Raw genomic sequence first — 20,322 nt, forward strand, 5'->3', positions numbered from 1 at the left:
AAGGAATCATGTCGGAGAATAGCCATGCGGTGGGGGGAGGGGTGAAGGGATCATCCCAGAGAATAGCCACTTGGAGGGATGAGGGGAGATGTGTGCTGCAGATCCACCCAAAAACCGCAGCCCGTCCTTTTAAATGTGAAACCGAACCAGCATTGCTTGCTATGGGAAAGGAGGGTGCTGCAGTTTGAAACCATTCCCACATGTTATGAAGGCATAAGAAGCCAACCCCGTGTACCCATTGGCTTACCATGGCTGCCTGGAAACCAAATTCTGTTGCCCGGTGTCACCACACCGACAGACGCTCACTATAAAAGGCAAAATGTGATCTTATACCTAAAGCACATGTGCTGTCCGCTGTGAATTGCTTGATTCACTGTGAAAGAGTCTCCCTTTTTTTCTTAGAAATGTATCATCTTAAATTTTACTCTCCCTTTTTATCCCCCCGCAGGTGCAATGTTTTTATGCTCCCCCTATCATCTCCGTCCCTGAGGTTATCGCAGATTAGAAGGTGAAAAAAATACACTCGCGATGACATGTTTTCCGAGCTCATGCAGTCCTCCTGCACTGATAGGGCACAGCTTAATGTATGGAGGCATTCAGTGGCAGAGGCCAGGAAAGCATTAAGTGAGCACGATGAGCAGAGGCAGGAAGCAATGCTGAGGCTTATGGGGGGAGCAAACTGACATGATGAGGCATCTGGTGGAGCTGCAGGAAAGCCAATGACATACAATTAAAGCATCCTTAGGAAAACATTAGTTATTCCCTCTGAAGAGCACAGATCCCCCCTGCATCCACTGTATAACCACCTGCCCTCCTCCCCAAGTTCCATATCCTCCTCACCCAGATGCCCAAGAACGTGGGTGGGGGAGGCTCCAGGTACCCAGTCCTAGGATATTAGAGAGACAAGGGGGTGAGGTAATATATTGGACCAACTTCTGTTGATGAGAGAGACAAGCTTTCAAGCTACACAGCGCTCTTCTTCAGGTCAAAGTCATGTTTAGTCTCTTAGAAGTGTGTTATTTGTAACCATTTCTGTTTCCATTATCCTCACTTTGTGTCACTTAAATCTCTCTTTGGTAATAAACTTCCCTGTGTTCTCATAAATAGATCTCAGTGCTCAGTGTAGTAAGTGAAGTGTGAATTCTTAGTTGCATCAAACAGGCTGGTGAGAACTCTCTTTTTGGAGATAGCAAATTTGGTCATTTCTGTGAGGATCTAGTGACAGGGGCTGGATACTCCAGGGGAATACTTTCCCAGGGGGCTTGGGAATTGGGGTGCACAAAGTGTTATCTGCAAAGCAAAGTGAGGGCTGGCGGAGTGATGTCAATGTGGCTAACACAGAGGGATGACAGCTGTCATGCAGTTAGCAGCAAATATCTCTCTTGATAAGGTAGGGGGGTTACACACTTACCTGCAGATTTGGGTGCATCGAAAAAGCATCACACCTGGATTTGCTGAATTGTCTAATGAGGAACCTTGAATCTTTGGATCTTATCCAGCTCTCACTGAGTCAATAACAGTATTTTATGGGGGTTGGATCAGGCCCTTTGACATGGAGTTATTAAACTGGGATTCTATGTGGAAGGAGGGAGAGAGGTAGGAGTTGAGCTGAGGAGTGGGAGAAAGCCAACAATAAACCTGGCATAACAAATATTGCACTGAATCACATGGATTCCCCTGATCTGAAAGCACACCCCAATCCAATACATCAGACTCCAGTCTGCATTAAAAGACCTATCTAAGGAATGAAACGGTATAAAACAAAAAGTTTCCGGAATTAGAAATAACACTCTCAGGTTCATTGGGTTAACACTCTAGAGGGCTGTATAGATACTGGTGAATATGGGCTCAGCTAGCGGAATAAAAACAACATCGCGGGCTTGTGAGCTGAAACATTCCTTAGCTCTTTACTGAAAAAAATTATTTAAAAATATAAAAACCTTTCTTACCACCTACCTTGTGAAAAGCTGGTGCAGATCTCACCATTTGTGTAAGCGTGGCTTATTCGAGTGAGTGAATATCCTTGCCTTTTCTAGGGCTAGATCCTGGCTATATTATAATTTAGATAAGGCATTACATTCCTGACGAATGTTTACAGAATATGAAGCATGATCTCTGTTTAAGACCAGCTTCCATCTTGAGCCATCCTTTTCCAATTTATTGATCTATGAGACAAGGATTCTAAGAATACAAACAAACTATTGTATCACAGAGAAAAGAACCTGTTTCTCACAGCTGGTGGACTAGGGAAACAACCAAAGAAGGGGAGGAGATATCACCTCCTTTGACTGGAGTAATAATTAAATATATATTACTGATACCAAGAAAAGGTACAGTATGGTAGCACCTAAAAGTCCCAATTGAGATTGAGGCCCCATGGTGTGAGGCTTTGTATAAACAGAGACAATCCCTGCCCTGGAGGACTTACTTTTGTGACTAAATATGTAGTCTAAGGGTCCAATTGTAACTTTGGCTGCTTCTGTATATCCAGAGAACAGGTATGGCTACGTGTTTTTCTCTGCCTGTGCTTGTGAGGTTACAAATTATTAGTGCATGCAAACTTTGTCATAATATTCATGCATTTTACCCTTAAAGATCATTCTAACTTCAGGAAACGCAGACTATAGCTGCTTGCTTACTTGGAGCAATTTCATGCATGGGGGTTATTTAATCAGCGTTCCATAGACTCCATTGGCTTGCAGATTGTTTCAGTAAATGCCAGGTGTCTGCATAATCTATAAACTCTTACATGATTCAGGGGCTCTCTCTCTCAGGGACCAACCCTCTGGTAACGCTCTAATCCAGGGATTGGCAACCTTTGGCCCGTGGCCTGCCAGGGTAAGCACCCTGGTGGGCTGGGCTGGTTTGTTTACCTGCTGCGTTTGCAGGTTTGGCCGATCGCGGCTCCCACTGGCCGCTGTTCGCCGTCCCAGGCCAATGGGGGCTGCGGGAAGTAGCGTGGGGCAAGGGATGTCCTGGCCACTGCTTCCCGTTAAGATCAATGGAAGTATTTGATGGGCCCTAAAATTAGAGCTGGTTAAAAATTTTCCAATGGATGATTCCTCTACTAGAAAATGCCAGTTTTTCCTAATGGGAATGTCAATTTCAGCAAAATTTCATTTAGAAAAAAATAAAACAAAGCATTTTGATAAGATCAAAATGGAATGTTTCATTTTGAAATATTAGGGCTGTCAAGCTATTAAAAACTTAATTGTGATTAATCACACTGTTAAAGAATAGAATACCATTTATTTAAATATTTTTGGATATTTTGTACATTTTCAAATAATTGATTCAATTACAACACAGAATACAAAGTGTACAGTGCTCACTTTATATTATTTTTATTACAAGTATTTGCACTGTAAAAAAAAAGAAATTTTATTTTTCAGTTCACCTAATACAATTACTGTACTGCAATATCTTTATCATGAAAGTTAAACTTACAAATGTACAATTACATTAAAAAAACCTGCATTCAAAAATAAAACAATGTAAAACTTTAGACCCTACAAGTCCACTCAGTCCTACTTCTTGTTCAGCCAATTGCTAAGGCTTGGTCTACACTAAACCCCCAAATCGAACTAAGGTACGCAACTTCAGCTACGTGAATAACGTAGCTGAAGTTCGAAGTACCTTAGTTCGAACTTACCTCGTCCACATGCGGCAGGCAGGCTCCCCCGTCGACTCTGCGGTACTCCTCTCGTCTAGCTGGAGTACCGCAGTCGACGGCGAGCACTTCCTGGTTCAACTTATCGCGTCCAGACAAGACGCGATAAGTCGAACCCAGAACTTCATTGCCAGCCGCCGAATTAGTGGCTGGGTGTAGACATACCCTTAGACAAAGTTGGTTTACATTTGCAGGAGTTAATGCTGCTCGCTTCTTGTTTAAAATGCAACCTGAAAGAAGAAGAGGTGTTAACATATTACTATTGTAGCCGGCATCACAAGGTATTTACGTGCCAGTTGCACTAAAGATTCATATATCCCTTCATTCTTCAACCACGATTCCAGAGGACATACATTCATGCCGATGATGGGTTCTGCTTGATAACAATCCAAAGCAGTGAAGCCCAATGCACGTTTATTTCCATTATCTGAGTCAGATGTCACCAGAAGGTTGATTTTCTTTTTTGGTGGTTCAGGTTCTGTAGTTTCCGCATCGGCGAGTTGCTCTTTTAACTCTTCTGAAAGCATGTTCCACACCGCCTCCCTCTCAGATTTGGGAAGGCACTTCAGATTCTTAAATCTTGAGTCAAGTGCTGTAGCTATCTTTAGAAATCTAACATATTTGTGTTTTGTCAAATCTGCAGTAAAAGTTTTTTTAAAATGAACACGTGCTGGGTCATCATCCGAGACTGCTAGGACATGAAATATATGGCACAATGCAGGTAAAAGAGAGCAGGAGACATGCAATTCTCCCCCAAGGAGTTCAGTCACAAATTTAATTAACACTTTTTTTTTTTTAAACGAGCATCATCAGCATGGAAGCATGTCCTCTGGAATAGTGGCCAAATCATGAAGGGGCATATGAATGTTTAGCATCTCTGGCATCTAAATATCTTGCAACATCAGCTACAAAAGTCCCATGTGAACGCCTGTTCTAACTTTCAGGTGACATTGTAAATAATAATGGAGCAACATTATCTTCTGTAAATGTAAACAAACCTGTTTGAGCGATTGGCTGAATAAATAGGACTGAACGGACTTGTAGGCTCTAAAGTTTTACGTTATTTTGTTTTTGAGTGCAGTTATATAACAAAAAAAATTACATTTGTAAGTTGTACTTTCACAATAAAGAGATTGCACTACACAGCACTTGTATGACGTGACTGAAAAATACTATTTATTTTGTCTATGATTTTTACAGTGCAAATATTTGTAATAAAAATAATAATACAAAGTGAGCACTGTACACTTTGGAACTGAAATAAATATATTCGAAAATGTAGGAAAACATTCAAAATAAACAATAAAATACCAATTGAATTTATTAAATAGCAGTGTGATTAAAAGTGCGATTAATAATGATTCATTTTTAATCACAATTAATTTTTGAATTAATCACGAGTTAACTGCGATTAATTGACAGCCCTACAAAATATATTTCATTTCATTTTATTTTTGTTTCAAGCATTATATATGTATTGTTGATATAAAATAAAGTTAAAATTATAACAAAACAATTTGATTTTATCAATACAAATGTTTTGATTGACTTTTTTGGGGGGGAAATTTTGGTTCTTGGGAATTGACTTTTTGTTCCAATTCAGTGTCTGAATGTCACTCAGAGCAGAGAATCCAGCTCTGCCTAGAAGTACATGTCAGAAGACCAACAGCCTTAGAATCAGGAATTTACTTCCCTTGTTAGTCCAGCCAAACTAAAGTTTGTTAACTCCTGGGGCATACTTGAAAGCCTGCCTCACTAAGGCTTTTTCTGAAAGAGAAGGCTTACTGAAGAGTTTTTGTTTTGTTTTTCTCTTGCATGGGTTTTCTATTATATTTTTATAGACAAATATTTAGACTGATATTAATATGTTTGAGTTTATGTTGTTCATGTGCGTAGAGGTGTTTTGTTTTTGATAGATGCATTATGTAAATCAAGGAAATACGATATAAGGAGACCCATATTATCATCATCTTTTTTCCATATGTTGGATCAATGATCAAAGGTTAATTGCCATAACAATATTTCATGTAAAAACTAAAAAGCCCTTCCCCTGAGAAACAGGTTGATGCAAACATTCTCTATTTAATCAAATCAATCATATTCAAGCATCTAAAGAATCAGAGCAATGCAGCAATTTTTAACAGAGTTAACTCAAACACAGGAAAGATAACTACTTCAGTATAGGACAGGGACTATAAAGATATGGGAAATAAGTTCCCTTCTTACACTATGAGAATCCCATGGTGGCCAGTTACACAAGCTTTCTAGTTACTGTGTATCACCAAGCAACATATGTAGCCAGAGGGAGAAATGGAACATGGATGTTGACCTCAGTGTTTCATAAATAAAAATAGTTATGTACACATTTCATTTGTAAATGGACTGGTCCATTAACATTCGATAATTTCAGAATCACATGAGTGTGCAATAGAGGAAAGGCACACCATATTTTGTACAGATTCTTTGAATTTTCATGGATAATTTAAATTGACTTTGTATTGTTTTGCATTTCACTAAATCAGACTGCTCTTTTCCTGGATTTTATGGATTTAGTTCAAGGAAGCAAGAGATTTCAGAGTAATATAAAAAATGATTTCAATTTCACTGACTGCTTTGGTACATCGATTGTAGGGCTCTGTCCTTAATAATGCTTGTCCAAGCTCACAGTCTACTATCATTGGAAAGACAAAACTACTTTTAAAGTAGTACTATAACCTGTATAGCTTTGTGAAGTTGAATAGCTGCTGTAAGTGGTCTCATTGATAATGCTGGAAGGGAAACATCAAACAGCAATCAGTATATTAGACCTATAATTTAGGTATTTGGTCATTTTAGTTGCAGGTACAATTTAGTTGCACTGATCAGATTGACTGATGGTCTCTGGGTAAGGAGTTGGAAAGTAAACCAGGAAACTTCATAAAACTAGATAGTTATGTGTTAATTAACAGTGAATAGCTTTCACATTGTACTGCTCATTTGTGGATAATAATTTTACATTTTTGTTTTAATTTTACTTCTGAATTTTGTAACAATTCTCAGGCCATTGTTTAGGATCTACTAGGATGGCAAAACTTTCTGTTCCTTATTTAGCTGACTAGAAAAAAAAACCCCACTTACTCTAAGATAGTGATTTCATTTATATATAATTACAGGTAAGGCCATGATCCTGCCAAAATGTATGCAAGTGCTAATTTTAAAGTTTGACTGCAGTATGAGTACTCACATACTTAAGAGTGAAACATGTGCATAAGTGCTTGCAGATTTGAGACCACAGTATCTGCCTTAGATATTATACAAATGTATTTAACTACATCAGTATAAATCCTTTTTGTTGTAGTAGTTCTGGTGTTCCTGGTATAGTTTGTATTAGCACTTTGTAGAGAGAAATCCAACTTCCACCCAGGAACTGATACTTTCATACATGTTATTAACACTTCCTATGATGGGGTTTACAAACCCCATACTAAGGCTGAGGTGGGGGAAGGGCTAGGCCCAGAATGCCATGTACCTCAGGCACTGTCGAGCATGCTCCTGGGGAGAAGACCAATATAAAGGGAGCTTCCGCAGCCCCAGTTAAGAGAAGTAAGAGAGGCCATTTCCAGGAGGAGCACCACTCTGCAGCAGCAGCAGAAGCTTCTACTGATGGGATGTGGCTGAAAGTCTCATCCTTCTCCACCCCGGCCAAGAACCATGGGCAAGGGGCACAAGTGGGCCACAGGCATTGGCCCTAGGCTGCAGGGATTTTGAAGTAAAGACTAAGTAAACTACAGCCACATGCCAAACTGAGACACAAGTCTGGTAGGAAGTGGCCCAGGGAAAGGTGAGCAAAGGGCTGGCCATACCTAGGCCATCTCACGCCACTGAACTTTCAAGGCCCTGGGTAGGGACCAGGTGGAGAGGGAGGGTCCAGGTCCCCCTACCCACTCCAGAGCTACAATTCCTGGCCCCAAGGAGGACAGACCTAGGGGTTACCAGCCAAGAAGCAAATCCAGCTGGGCCAGTCCATCCAGAGGACCGGAACACCCTGAACTGATAAAAAGACTGGAATCATAGGCCCCGACCACAAGGCCTACTGACCGACTAAATCACTCTGCTACACTTACCTGGATGAAACTCACCTTTGTGCAGCGGACCATCACAATCATAGAATCATAGGACTGGAAGGGACCTTGAGAGGAAACAGAGCAGGACCTAGAAACTGGGGGGACTCCCCACAGATTTCAAAAGGGCCACTGGACTGGTTGTGGGCTCCAATGATTCCCCAATCACATAGAATCATAGGACTGGAAGGGACGTTGAGAGGTCTTATAGTCCAGTCCCCTGCACTCAAGGCAGGGTTAAATATTATCTAGACCATCCCTGACAGGTGTTTGTCTAACTTGCTCTTAAAAATCTCCAATGACGGAGTTTCCACAACCTCCCTAGGCAATTTATACAAGTGCTTAACCACCCTGATAGTTAGGAAGTTTTACCTAATAACCAACCGAATCCGCCTTTGCTGCAATTTAAGCCCATTGCTTCTTGTCCTATCCTCAGAGGTTAAGAACAACAATTTTTCTCCCTCCTCCTTGTAACAATGTTTTATGTACTTGAAAACTGTTGTCATGTCCCCTCTCAGTCTTCTCTTCCCCAGACTAAAGAAATCCATTTTTTTCCATCTTCTCTCATAGATCATGTTTTCTAAACCTTTAATCATTTTTCTTGCTCTTCTCTGGACTTTCTCCAATTTGTCCACATTTTTCCTGAAATGTGGCACCCAGAACTGGACACAATCAGTTGAGGCCTAATCAGCATTGAATAGAGGGAAATAATTACTTATTGTGTCTTGCTTACAACACTCCTGCTAATACATCCCAGAATGTTTGCTTTTTTTTCCCCCAACAGTGTTACACCGTTGACCTATATTTAGCTCGTGATCCACTATGACCCCCAGATCCCTTTCCGCAGTACTCCTTCCTAAGCAGTCATTTCCCATTTTCTATGTGTGCAACTGATTGTTTCTTCCTAAATGGAGTACTTTGCATTTGTCCTTATTGAATTTCATCCTATTTACTTCAGACTATTTCTCCAGTTTGTCCAAATCATTTTGAAGTTTAATCTTATCCTCCAAAGCACTTGCAACCTTTCCCAGCTTCATATTGTCTGCAAACTTTATAAGTGTACTCTGTATGCCATTATCTAAATCACTGATGATGATATAGAACAGACTCAGACCCAGAACTGATCTCTGCAGGACCCCAGTTGACATGCCCTTCCAACTTGACTGGGAACCACTGATGACTATTTTCTGGGAACAGGTTTCCAACCAGTTCTGCACCCACCTTATGGTAACTTCATCTAGGTTGTATTTCCCTAGTTTGCTTATGAGAAGGTCATGAGAGACAGTAACAAAAGCCTCATTAAAGTCAGAATATACCACATTTAATGTTTCCCCACTTATCCACAAGGCTTGTTACTCTGTCAAAGAAAGCTATTAAGTTGGCTTGACACAATTTGTTCTTAACAAATCCATGCTGTTACTTATCACCTTATTATCTTCTAGGTGTTTTCAAATTGATTGCTTAATTATTTGCTCCATTATCTTTCCGGGTACAGAAGTTAAGATGACTGGTCTGTAATTCCCCAGGTTGTCCTTATTTCCCTTTTTATAGATTGGCACTATATTTGCCCTTCTCCAGGCCTCTGGAATCTCTCCCATCTTCTATGACTTTTAGAAGATAATCGCTAATGGCTCAGATATCTCCTCAATCAACTCCTTGAGTATTCTAGGATGTATTTCATCAGACCCTGGTGACTTGAAGACATCTACCTTGTCTAAGTAATTTTTAACTTGTTCTTGCCCTTGTACACCACTTCAGTCCCACTTCAGCCATCAAAATAAGGCTTACATGGGACATGGGTGGTGCATAGCTCTTGTACTGCCTCTCTGCACAGGGATAAAATTTCACCCATTCTGCAATAAGGATTAAAGTGAATGTAGCCTTCCCCACCTGGGGCCCCTTAGTCAAGCTTCAAAGAAGATTAATTAAAATGTTTCCAACAGTAACTGAAGCAATAAAAGCAAAATGTGAAACTATAAGAAAAAGTGAGAATTTAATATTCAACAGTTCAAGTGTACTTTGTGTTCTCCTGTGCCTTTGAGTCTGTCCTTGGTGCTGTACGCCTAGTTAAAAGTACCTTGATGCAAAGGCATACCTTGCTGTGCCACGTTCAATATCTGTTTCCACAGCAAACTACAATCAATTTTTTTTAAAAGGAAATGTTTGGCTAAAATTATTTAGGATATTACTGTTGAAATACTGACCAATTATCCCTCATTAGCCTTTTAAGCACATTTTGTGAACAGCATAGCATGCAAAGTCATAACTTTGGCCTTAGGTAATTTTGGAAAAGAAACATACCAAGCTGTGTAGGAGTCAGTCCATGATTCCACTCTACAATAATTACTGGAGATGTTCTAACAAGTTTTAGAATGGTTATTCTAGAAAAATAAAATAATATTAAGGGCCCAATCCTGCTTCCATTTAATGTAGTAGGAGTTTTGCTATTTTCTTTAATGGAAGCAGGATTGGATGCAAAGTCTACTCCAAATGAATAAAAAGGATCATACTGAAATTTAAGTAATATCCAAGGATAAGTAAAATATAAGGCAAAGAACAGAATAGTGCACCATGGGTTTATTGATGGGAGCAATAACAATTTTCTTTTTTCATATGTAAAAAGTATTTTGCTTCATACAACTAAGAACTTTAAAAAAATCTTGGGTGCTGGTCAGCTCTGGATTCCTCCTGATCACACCAGCCAGCTTTCTTGTATCCTGTTCCTCAGGAAAAGCCAGTAGTTCTTCTAGAAGTCTCGAGCACTGGGGGGGCTGTTGATGACTTTTTCCCCCCCAAGAAATTTGCTAAATGAAAAAATAAGATACATAAGCTACAAAGCTGTTTTCTGTACAATTTCTATTTTTCATCCAAAAGAGTACATATCTATTCTATTGTACTTAGAGAAATAAGCCTTTAGAAGAGTAAACTGGAAGGTTATACTCCAATGCAATAGACATGACTGCTGTTATACTACCAAAAAACAAAACAAAACAACCTCTCCCCCCACCCAAAATGTAATGCACAGAGAGCAGCATAGTGATCTACCTGAAAAAGATACTAAGAGGGCCTGTCTGATGGATGTCTTTGCCATGTTTGAAAACCCATCTACTGCAATGTAAAGCTGATCTTTCTTTCACCTGCCTACACCTCAGACAGGCCAATTTCCTCTATAGATTCTGTTGGACTCATCACAAACTCCACAAAGCAAACCTAGTAAACTCAGTTAAATAGAGAGAACTTTGATATATACTTCAGTACCCAAATGGATTAGTGAACACAAAGTTCTAAAATTAAGCACAAATGCTTACTACTGAGATGGTTAAAAGTCTAACCCATTTCTGGAAAAGTAAACAGTTTATATTTAGTCATAGTTACGGAGATTTTACATTATAATAGGCAAGGAGAGCAAAATTTTTTGATCTAGTGCAACCAAGATTCATATTAGTCAGTGGGCAAATAATATAGTTTCATAATGAGTTGTAATGACAATGAATATTGGATATGCATAACCCCACTACATTTTATATTTGAACTGCATAAATACAAGTACATTAAGACTGAACTGCATTGGGACTGATAACATTAGCCAAGGTGTAACAGTCTAAGCTGCCATTGGCCATTTATTACATTTGGCCAATAACCCCAAGTTTTGGGCAAGAAATAGCTATTGGATGCATCTTTTTGAGCAAATTTTGAAATAAACAGCTTCTGTGCAGAATTGGAGGGAGGAAATATCTGATTTCTTCAGCTACGGAATAATGTTTTAAATTGTGAGGAAGTAGTATAGTGATATTTAAAACATATTATTAGGACTGTCTCTTAAAAGATGACAAAACATGCTGAGAAACTATTCAACATCACGAGACACCTTTTTAAAAAAAAATCCTCTATTTTCTTTTAAAATAAATTATATACCAATTTTCTCTGCAGAATTTAATTACTAACTATAGATAAAGCGTGTTTAAGTTTGTTTTGTTGTGCAGATATTTTTCCACCTAAATATAGCCACTTAATTGAGAGAGATCCTGAAAAAAAACAACCATGTTTGACATTTTAGAAAACTGTTAGGAAGATCGTATTTGCCACCCAGGATCAGACCAGCAGGTCCAGCTAATCCTGTATCCTGTCTCTGTCACTGGCCTGTACTTGAAGCTTCAAAGGAAGGTGTAAGGAGCCCTGTAGTAAACAATTACAGAATAATCTACTCATTGGGGAAGTTTCTTCCAAACTCCCATCAGTTAGTGGTTTGCTTATGTTGTGAAATAGAGGGTTACTATCGCCTCCCAGCCTGTATTTTCACCTATTATGCAACTGAGGATGTTCCCATTAGCCATATAAATGCCTAATCCTTTTTTGAATCCTATTAAACTATAGGGATTAGATCTTGGCCCTACTGAAGTCAACGGGAAACTTCAGGATTTATATCGCAGCAAAGATTCTTTTTAGTAGATTAAAATTTGTTGACTTTCATTTTAATTAAATATCCTTTTGTTCTTGCAATATGAGGAAGGGTAAGAAGGAGCAACCAAATATAACTCTCTCAAGTCCCTTCTTTTTCATCTCATTAAACAATCCCAAAGCTTTTCAATCATTCTCTTATGGAAGACTGTCCATGCCTCTAACCATTATCCTCACCCATCTGTGGACTTCTATTACTCTTTCTATATCTCTTATGAAGTAAGAGTGATCACAGCTGAACATGGTATTCCAAGACAGATTGTACCATCAATACAGTATTTTCATTATCATTTCCTATTTTGTTAGCTTTATCGACAGCCACTGAACTTTGAACAGGGTTTTTATTAAGTTTTGCACAACACTCAAGTCTTTTTTTTCCTCAGCAGCTACAGTTAACTTAGAATCCAGGTTTGTCTATACCCCACGAGGTTCGGAAATACATAAAGGTTTGTTTGCATTTTTAATTATCTGTGAAATTTCTGGTGTCGGTGACTCTCTCACCTTTTCTCAGCAAATTTCTCAGTAAATATATTGGGCTATCAAAACAGAGAATACTAAACAGGGTGTCAATAATTAGCTCAATTATCACCTAGACACAAGCCAGGAATAAATTTTGTATGCCCAGTTGCCAAAACTAAAGGAATAATCCCCAAGAAAGCAGGGCATTTTAGCATCAGAAAATAAAAGTACTTGTCCTTTTGCCTCAGAAACACAAATTAAATTTACAAATTACAAATTAATGGAGATAGCCTATCTCCTAGAACTGGAAGGGACCTTGAAAGATCATTGAGTCCAGCCCCCTGCCTTCACTAGCAGAACCAAGTACTGTTTTTGCCCCAGATCCCTAAGTGGCCCCCTCAAGGATTGAACTCACAACCCTGGGTTTAGCAGGCCAATGCTCAAACCACTGAGCTATCCCTCCCCCACTAGGGATGTTCATTGCAGACTATGGGTGGAACATCCTCACTGCAAAACCCTACCCATGCCAAAACCATGTGGCTGTATCCACAATGGTGCTGTATCAGCCTGTGCCCTGGGCTGGATTTCTAGCAGGATGTCCCACGCAGTGCATTCAATTGTGCCACTCTATAAACTCACGCACAATTTATTATGGGAGAACTAGTCTCAGCACTGAGATTCCACCTGCTCAATTCCCTCTGCTGCCAGCTTCTCAGAGTTATCATCATAGAACTGTTGATTGTGCGTACATTCCCTGAATTATGGGTCTTACTGATATCACACACACAGCTTTACCAGAAGCCTCGTGTCAGATTCTGACCAACTGGCAGCATGGAGGAAAGGTTTCTTGGATGGCATCTCTGTTCAAATGGTGTGGAAATGCAGCAGAAATGGAGCAGGCAAACATGGGTGCAGAAGTGCAGTGCAGAAGAAAGGAGCTGTTAGACAAGTAGAACAGCCCAGATGGAACTGGGTGATTTGATTGGAGGACTAACAGTGTGCAGGTTTGATTATCCTGCATTCTCACTGCAAAGTAGGCAGATTTGCCAGGCTGAAGTGAAACCCAAGCTAAAGCCATGCCAGCTAATCTGTTTTAAAGCACCCTCAAAACTGGGTTAGAGGCTTTTCTGTGTGGACAGAAGAAGGTTTGGGTCAATACCCAGGTTATAGTTAGGGCTCTACCAAATTCACCATCCATTTTGGTCAATTTCACAGTCATAGGATTTTAAAAATCATAAATTTCATGATTTTTGCTATTTAAATCTGAAATTTCATAGTGTTGTAATTGTAGGGGTCCTGAACCAAAAAGGAGGTTGGGGGGGTGTGTGTGGAGAAAGTGGAGTGCTGCACGGTTATTACAGGAGGGGTTATGGTACTACTACCCTTACTTGTGCAAATTCTCCTGCTGCGGCGCTGCCTTCAGAGCTGGGCAGCTGGAGAGTGGTGGCTGCTGGCCAGGAGCCCAGCTCTAAAGGCAGAGCCAGAGCCAGCACCAGTGCAGAAGTAAGGATGGCATGATATGGTATTGCCACCCTTACTTCTGCACTGCTGCCTGCAGGGCTGGGCCCTCAGTCAGCAGCCGCCACTCTCTGGCTGCCCAGCTCTGAAGGCAGCGCAGAAGTAAGGGTGGCAATACTGCAACCCTCCTAAAATAGCCTTGTGACCCACCTGAAACTCCTTTTTTGGTCAGGACCCACAATTTGAGAAATGCTGGTCTCCCCTATGAAATCTGTATCATAAAAGCACACAAAAGGGTAAAAGCACACAGTAGACCAGATTTCCTGGGGGGAGACCAGATTTCATAGTCCGTGACGCATTTTTCATGGCCGTGAATTTGGTAGGGCCCTAGTTATAGTCTAGATTAACTGCAGTTAAAACATACTCTAGAACAGGGATTGGCCCACGGCCTACCAGGGTAAGCCCCCTGGCAGGCCAGGCCAGTTTGTTTACCTGCCGTGTCCGCAGGTTCGGCCGATCGCGGCTCCCACTGGCCGCAGTTCGCTGCTCCAGGCCAATGGGGGCTGCAGGAAGTGGTGCGGGCCGAGGGATGTGCTGGCCGTCGCTTCCCTCAGCCCCCATTGGCCTGGGACGGTGAACCGCGGCCCGTGGGAGCTGCGATCGGCCGAACCTGCGGACGCGGCAGGTAAACGAACTGGCCCGGCCCGCCAGGGTGCTTACCTTGGCAAGCCACATGCCAAAGGTTGCCGATCCCTGCAAAGGAATTTAGAGCAATATACTCCAAGCCATGTGAAGGAGGAAGAGGACAGCAGAAGCCAACCACAAATTTAAGTACTGCTTAATAAAAACAAACATACAAGAAAACAAGAGGCAAGTGAAAAAGATTCACTGGTTAATGCTCACCAAACACGATGCGATTTAAGACATCTCACTTCACTTATTACCGACCTTTGATCAACACTTAAAGATTGAAGGATTTATTAGATCCATAAGTAAGAAAAAAGCTAACAAGCGGGGCACGCTTGATAACTCAGCTGTTAATAGCCACTGGATTGTTGTTTTAATTTAGTAACATCATACGTTTTGGGGGTCTAGAGATTGTATGGTTTGCCTTTTAAATTTGTTAGCATAGATGCCAGTTACATTTTCTGAAGATGAATCATCTCAATTTTAAAATAATACACTATTAATAAATTAATAAACTATAGCTGCAAAGAGATCTTCGCTAAAGATTCAGACCACAATGAAGATTTTTATGTGCTATTTTTTGTGCTGAAGTCAGGTATCCTTTCACCTGACAATTCCACGATAGGCTCACTGAAACCTAGATTCTAATGCAAGAGTTGTAGAGACTTTTTGTTGGGCTCAGCGAGTCGATAAAAAGGGGAAATTACTTGGCTGTGTACATTGCTCATAAAGTGGCTGGAGTGCAGGAGTCTTGGACACAGGAAGACAACACTGATTTCAGTAGAAATTTCACCTATGTATCTGAAAGGAGACTTTGGGTAACTGGAAATGGAACAGAAGGAATAGGCATCTGAATAGGAAAAAACAGGAGCAGTCACCTGGCAATGAATTCCACAGATTGACTGTATCTTGTGTGAAGAAGTATTTCCTTATGTTTGTTTTAAACCTGCTGCCTACTAATTTCATTGGGTGACCTCTTGGTCATGTGTTATGTGAGGGGGTAAATAACACTTCCTTATTCACTTTCTTTATACCATTCATGTCATATGCCCCCTCAGTTGTTGCTTTTCTCAGATGAATAGTCCCAGTCTTTTTTCTCTCTCTTCAGATGGAAGCTGTTCCATACCCCTAATTATTTCTGTTGCCCTTCTCAGTACTTTTTCAAATTGTAATATATCTTTTTTGAGATGGGACGACCAGAACTGGACACAGTATATAAGGTGGTGACATAGGATGTACTTAGATAGTGGCATTATGGTATTTTCTGTCTTATTATCGATCCTTTCCTAATGGTTCCTAACATACTGTTAGCTTTTTTGACTGCTGCTACACATTGAGTGGCTGTTTTCAGAGATCTATCTACAATGACTCCAAGGTCTCTTTCTTGAGTAGTAATAGCTAATTTGGATCATATGGCGCCACTTCCCCTCCAGCGTGACCTACGCTGGTATTCCTACATATTTTGTACTCTGGTATTACTGTGACCAATATCATGATTCCACCAAGTTTCTGCAATGCCCATTATATCAATGTCCTAGTTCAATACCAGGCACTCAAGTTCACCCATCTTAGACTTCTTGCATTTATATTCAAGAACTTACGAAATCTCTCAATATTTAGCTGTCCGCCTTCATGTGATGTAATTGAATGGGACTCTTTTGTTTGTCTGTTTCTCTTCAATTCCTACATGTACTTTATCAACTTCTCTCCTCTCCTCTTTACTAGGATATAGAGTATCCCCATTAATAAATCCTCCCCTAAGGGATGTGTCCGTTCGAACGATGTGCTCCTTCAAACCTGTCAGCTTTCTCCCTGCCCTTAGTTTAAAAACTCCTGTATGGCCTTTTTAATTTTGCATGTCAACGGTCTAGCTCCATTTTGGTGTAGGTGGAGCTCATACTTCCTGTATAGATTCCTCCTTCCCAAATTGTTCCCCAGCTCGTAATAAACCTAAATCCCTTCTCCAAACTCCATTATCTCATCCACTCATTGAGACTCTGAAGTTCTGCCTGTCTAACTGGCCATGTGTGTGGGACTGGAAGCATTTCATAGAATACTACCATGGAGGTCCAGGACTTTCATCTTTCTTAGAAGCCTAAATTTGGCCTCCAGGACTTCTCTTCTACCTTTCCCTATGTCACTGGTACTTACATGTGCCACAACCACAAGCTCCTTCCGAACACTCCACATAAGTCTATCTAGATATCTTGAGAGGTCAGCAATGTTTGCACTCATCAGGAAATTCACCATGCGATTCTCCCGGTCATCACAAACCCAACTATTTGTATTTCTAATAATTGAATCCCCATTACTATTATCTGCCTTTTCCTAATAACTGGGATTCCCACCTAGGAGGGGCATCCTCAGTGAGAAAGGATACCATGACATCATCTGGAAGTAAGGTCCCAACTATGAGATTGTTTCCCTCTGCTCCAGCTTGATGTTCTCCTTCCCCAAGATTTTCATCCTTCTCAACAGCACAGAGGCTGTCAGACTGGGGCATGGGACTGCTCTACTGTGTCCCAGAACATTGTGTCTATGTACCTCTGACTCTCTTATCTCCTCCAGTTCAGTCACTCTGGTCTCACGAGTCTGCACTTAGTCTCTGAGGGCCATGATCTCCTTGCACCAAATGCATACACGGTGGCGGATTAGCCATTGGGCCAATGGGGTCTGTGCCCAGGAGCCTGGGCCAATTAGGGTGCCTCTGCATCCCGACCCGCTCTGCCCACCCGGCAGACCTGCTGGGGAGCAGGATCAGGGCGCAGTGACTTGCCCTACTCTGCCTGCCTGGGGCTCCTGCTAGGGAGCAGGGGAAGCCCCTATGCCCCGACCCCATTTCCCCAGCAGGAGCGCCAGGGAGAGGGGAGGACTGCAGGCTGGAAGGGTCGGGGAGGGGCCCGCACTTGCTCTGGCCCAGAGCCTCACAAACCCATAATCCACCTCTGTGCACACATATGCCACCTGCCCACAAGGCAGGCAAACATACATGCTGCATTCAGTGCAATAAACTGGACAGCCCCCACTCTGCTGTCAATATTCAGGTATACCTCAGAAAAACATTCAGTGACAAAAACGCCAAATATATTTTTCATCTATCTATGTTCTGTCTACAGAATTGTACCCTATGTATGCACAATTTACAACCAAAAAGATACGGAGTCTTTATAGTCAAGGGGAAAAAGAACTAAATCAAAGCAAAATAGTATAAAATTTGTTGTGTAAAAGCTTTTTCTTCTGTCTGATTGCAAAGGGTTGATTCTGAAAAAACAGACATGAATAGTAAATCTTTATTTTAAAGATTACATATTAGGTTGTTTTATTATCAACTTGATAGAATATTTTAAAAGGAAAATATGAAACTTTTTAATTTAGTATAATTGTTAAAACAAGTATTTTACAATGACACTAAAAGACTCCAGTACATACATAAAGCTGTAATAACAGTAATTTCTAGGTGTGGATTTTTGGCTTATGCCGCATAATACTTCTGAAAAATGCCATTATTACAATATAAAGCAGGCCATGTCATGTGTTCTTGCTTACTTATTTTAATAAGACTTTTTATAAGAAACACCCATTTTTTCCCCTAGGAACTTTACATTGTAAATTTGGTCCTAGTATCTTGTAATAGAAATTACTATAATTTATTGTACTTTTTCAACCTGCTCAACACTCAACAAAGCTTCAGAAAATAATCCCACAAAGTTATTTTTCTTTTTAATTATGGTAACTTTGAACAAGTCATATTATAACAATAAGGTACATTCCCTTTGCCACAATGGATGCACTTTTGTTGAAACTGAAATCCACAAATAAAATGTCACTACTACATATTTACCTTTTATTTTTCCTATTAGTTTCTAGCCCTTGGGGGTTGATAAAACTGTTGGGTTGGTCGTGTGGACCGTCTTGGCTGACCATCACCTCCTCTGCGGAACTCTAGAGTTTGCTCATAAGTATCTTCCTCCTCCTCCTGCAGGTAAACAGCATTGTTTTAAATGTAGAGAGTAAATGAATGCATTATATACGAATAGAAACTGCTGCGTCTACGCTGATAATCACTCAGGAAACTACCATGACATGGAAACTGCCATAATGGATCACTCTTTCAAATGTTTTCAAAACTAGGAAATCAAATAGCAAAAAATTGAAAAGTTTCAAAACTAGATCTCAGAAACAGCAGAAAAAGGTTTTAGAGACTTGCAGCAGAGACATACATGTATAAAAGTACAAATTCTTTTCCAAAAGTCATACAAGCAACATAATCAAGAAGCAAGATAATTTTGCCAAAACCAGTGAAAGCCGGAGAAACTGGCCCTTGAGAGATTAGAAACATGGGGAGAATGTAACAAAGAGAAATTCAACATGGAAAAATGCAAGTGAAGAAATCTGGGGAGAAATGTCCAGAAATACAGATCTGAAACAAGAGGTATAAATCCATAAAGGAGCAATGCTGAAAAGGCCAACAAGCAACAGTGAACAGCAAATTAGATATGAATTTGCGATGTGCAGTGGTAATAAAAATAGCCTCTGTATATTCAGAGGTACCAAGTAATGGCATAGAGAAGTAATTACACACCTAGAATATTGCATTCTGTCCTGGGCACCTCAAAACAAGAAAGATATTGACAAATTACAGCGAGTTCACAGAAAAGCAACAAAAATAATTAGGGGGCTGGAGAGATTGATTTATGAAAGAAGGTTAAAAAGAGCTAAATATATAGCTTCTCTAAGAAATATTTTAAGGTGCAAAATGTTAGCTGTCTACAAAACTTAAAGGGTGTATACATTAAGAATGGGGAAGAATTATTTTGAGTGGTACAAGAGGATATAAAAAATGGTTACTGTGGAAGCAGAGAAAGAACTGTCATGCATTGCATCCCCTTCCTGTCAGTTCTTTCTCTGCTTCCACATTACCTATGTTTTTGTGACTGTTGTCCTTCGAGATGTGTTGCTCATGTCCATTCCATTCTAGGTGTGTGCACGCCCACATACCCAGTTGTCAGAGATTTTTGCCTTAGTGGTATCCGTAGGGTGGACTGTCGCGCCCTCTTGAGTGCCACACTCATGCGTGGTATATTAGGCGCTGACCCTACGGCCTCTCAGTTCCTTCTTGTCGGCAGGTAATGGAATAGGCATGAGCAACGCATCTTGAAGAACAACAATTACTAAAAGGTAAGTAACCATTTTATCTTCTTCGAGTGCTTACTCATGCCAGTTCCATTCCAAGTAACTCACAAGCAGTATCCTCAGAGATGGGCTCAGAGTTCAAAGAATAGCGGCTTGCAGTACTGCTCTACTGAAACCAGCATCATCCTGGGCCTGCTGGGTAAGCGTATAATGGGAGGTGAACATGTGGACAGACAACCAGGTGGCCGCCCTACAGATATCCTAGATAGGCACTTGGGGTGTAGCCAGAAGATATTATGTTGAGCGCCCAATAGTCCAAAGTCAGTCATGACCAGGCCGACAGGAAGGGGAGCATGT

General features: G+C 40.6%; 1 protein-coding gene across 3 annotated transcripts in view; it reads right to left on the minus strand.

Annotated features, from left to right (window-relative positions):
* Positions 1-10,332: 10,332 nt before the first annotated feature.
* The window catches only part of TDRD3 (tudor domain containing 3), a 278,767-nt gene continuing 268,777 nt past the window's right edge, over positions 10,333-20,322 (minus strand). For all 3 annotated transcript variants that reach the window (XM_005296948.4, XM_042861717.2, XM_065581151.1), the window contains exons 13-14: positions 18,674-18,808; positions 10,333-10,574 (exon numbers count right to left, since the gene is read on the minus strand). In XM_005296948.4, coding sequence (XP_005297005.2) covers positions 18,689-18,808 — 120 coding nt within the window. In that variant the 3' untranslated portion in view covers positions 10,333-10,574; positions 18,674-18,688. The remainder of the gene's footprint in view (positions 10,575-18,673; positions 18,809-20,322) is intronic.

Source organism: Chrysemys picta, chromosome 1 (assembly GCF_011386835.1).
Source record: "Chrysemys picta bellii isolate R12L10 chromosome 1, ASM1138683v2, whole genome shotgun sequence".
Taxonomy (NCBI): Eukaryota; Metazoa; Chordata; order Testudines; family Emydidae; genus Chrysemys; species Chrysemys picta.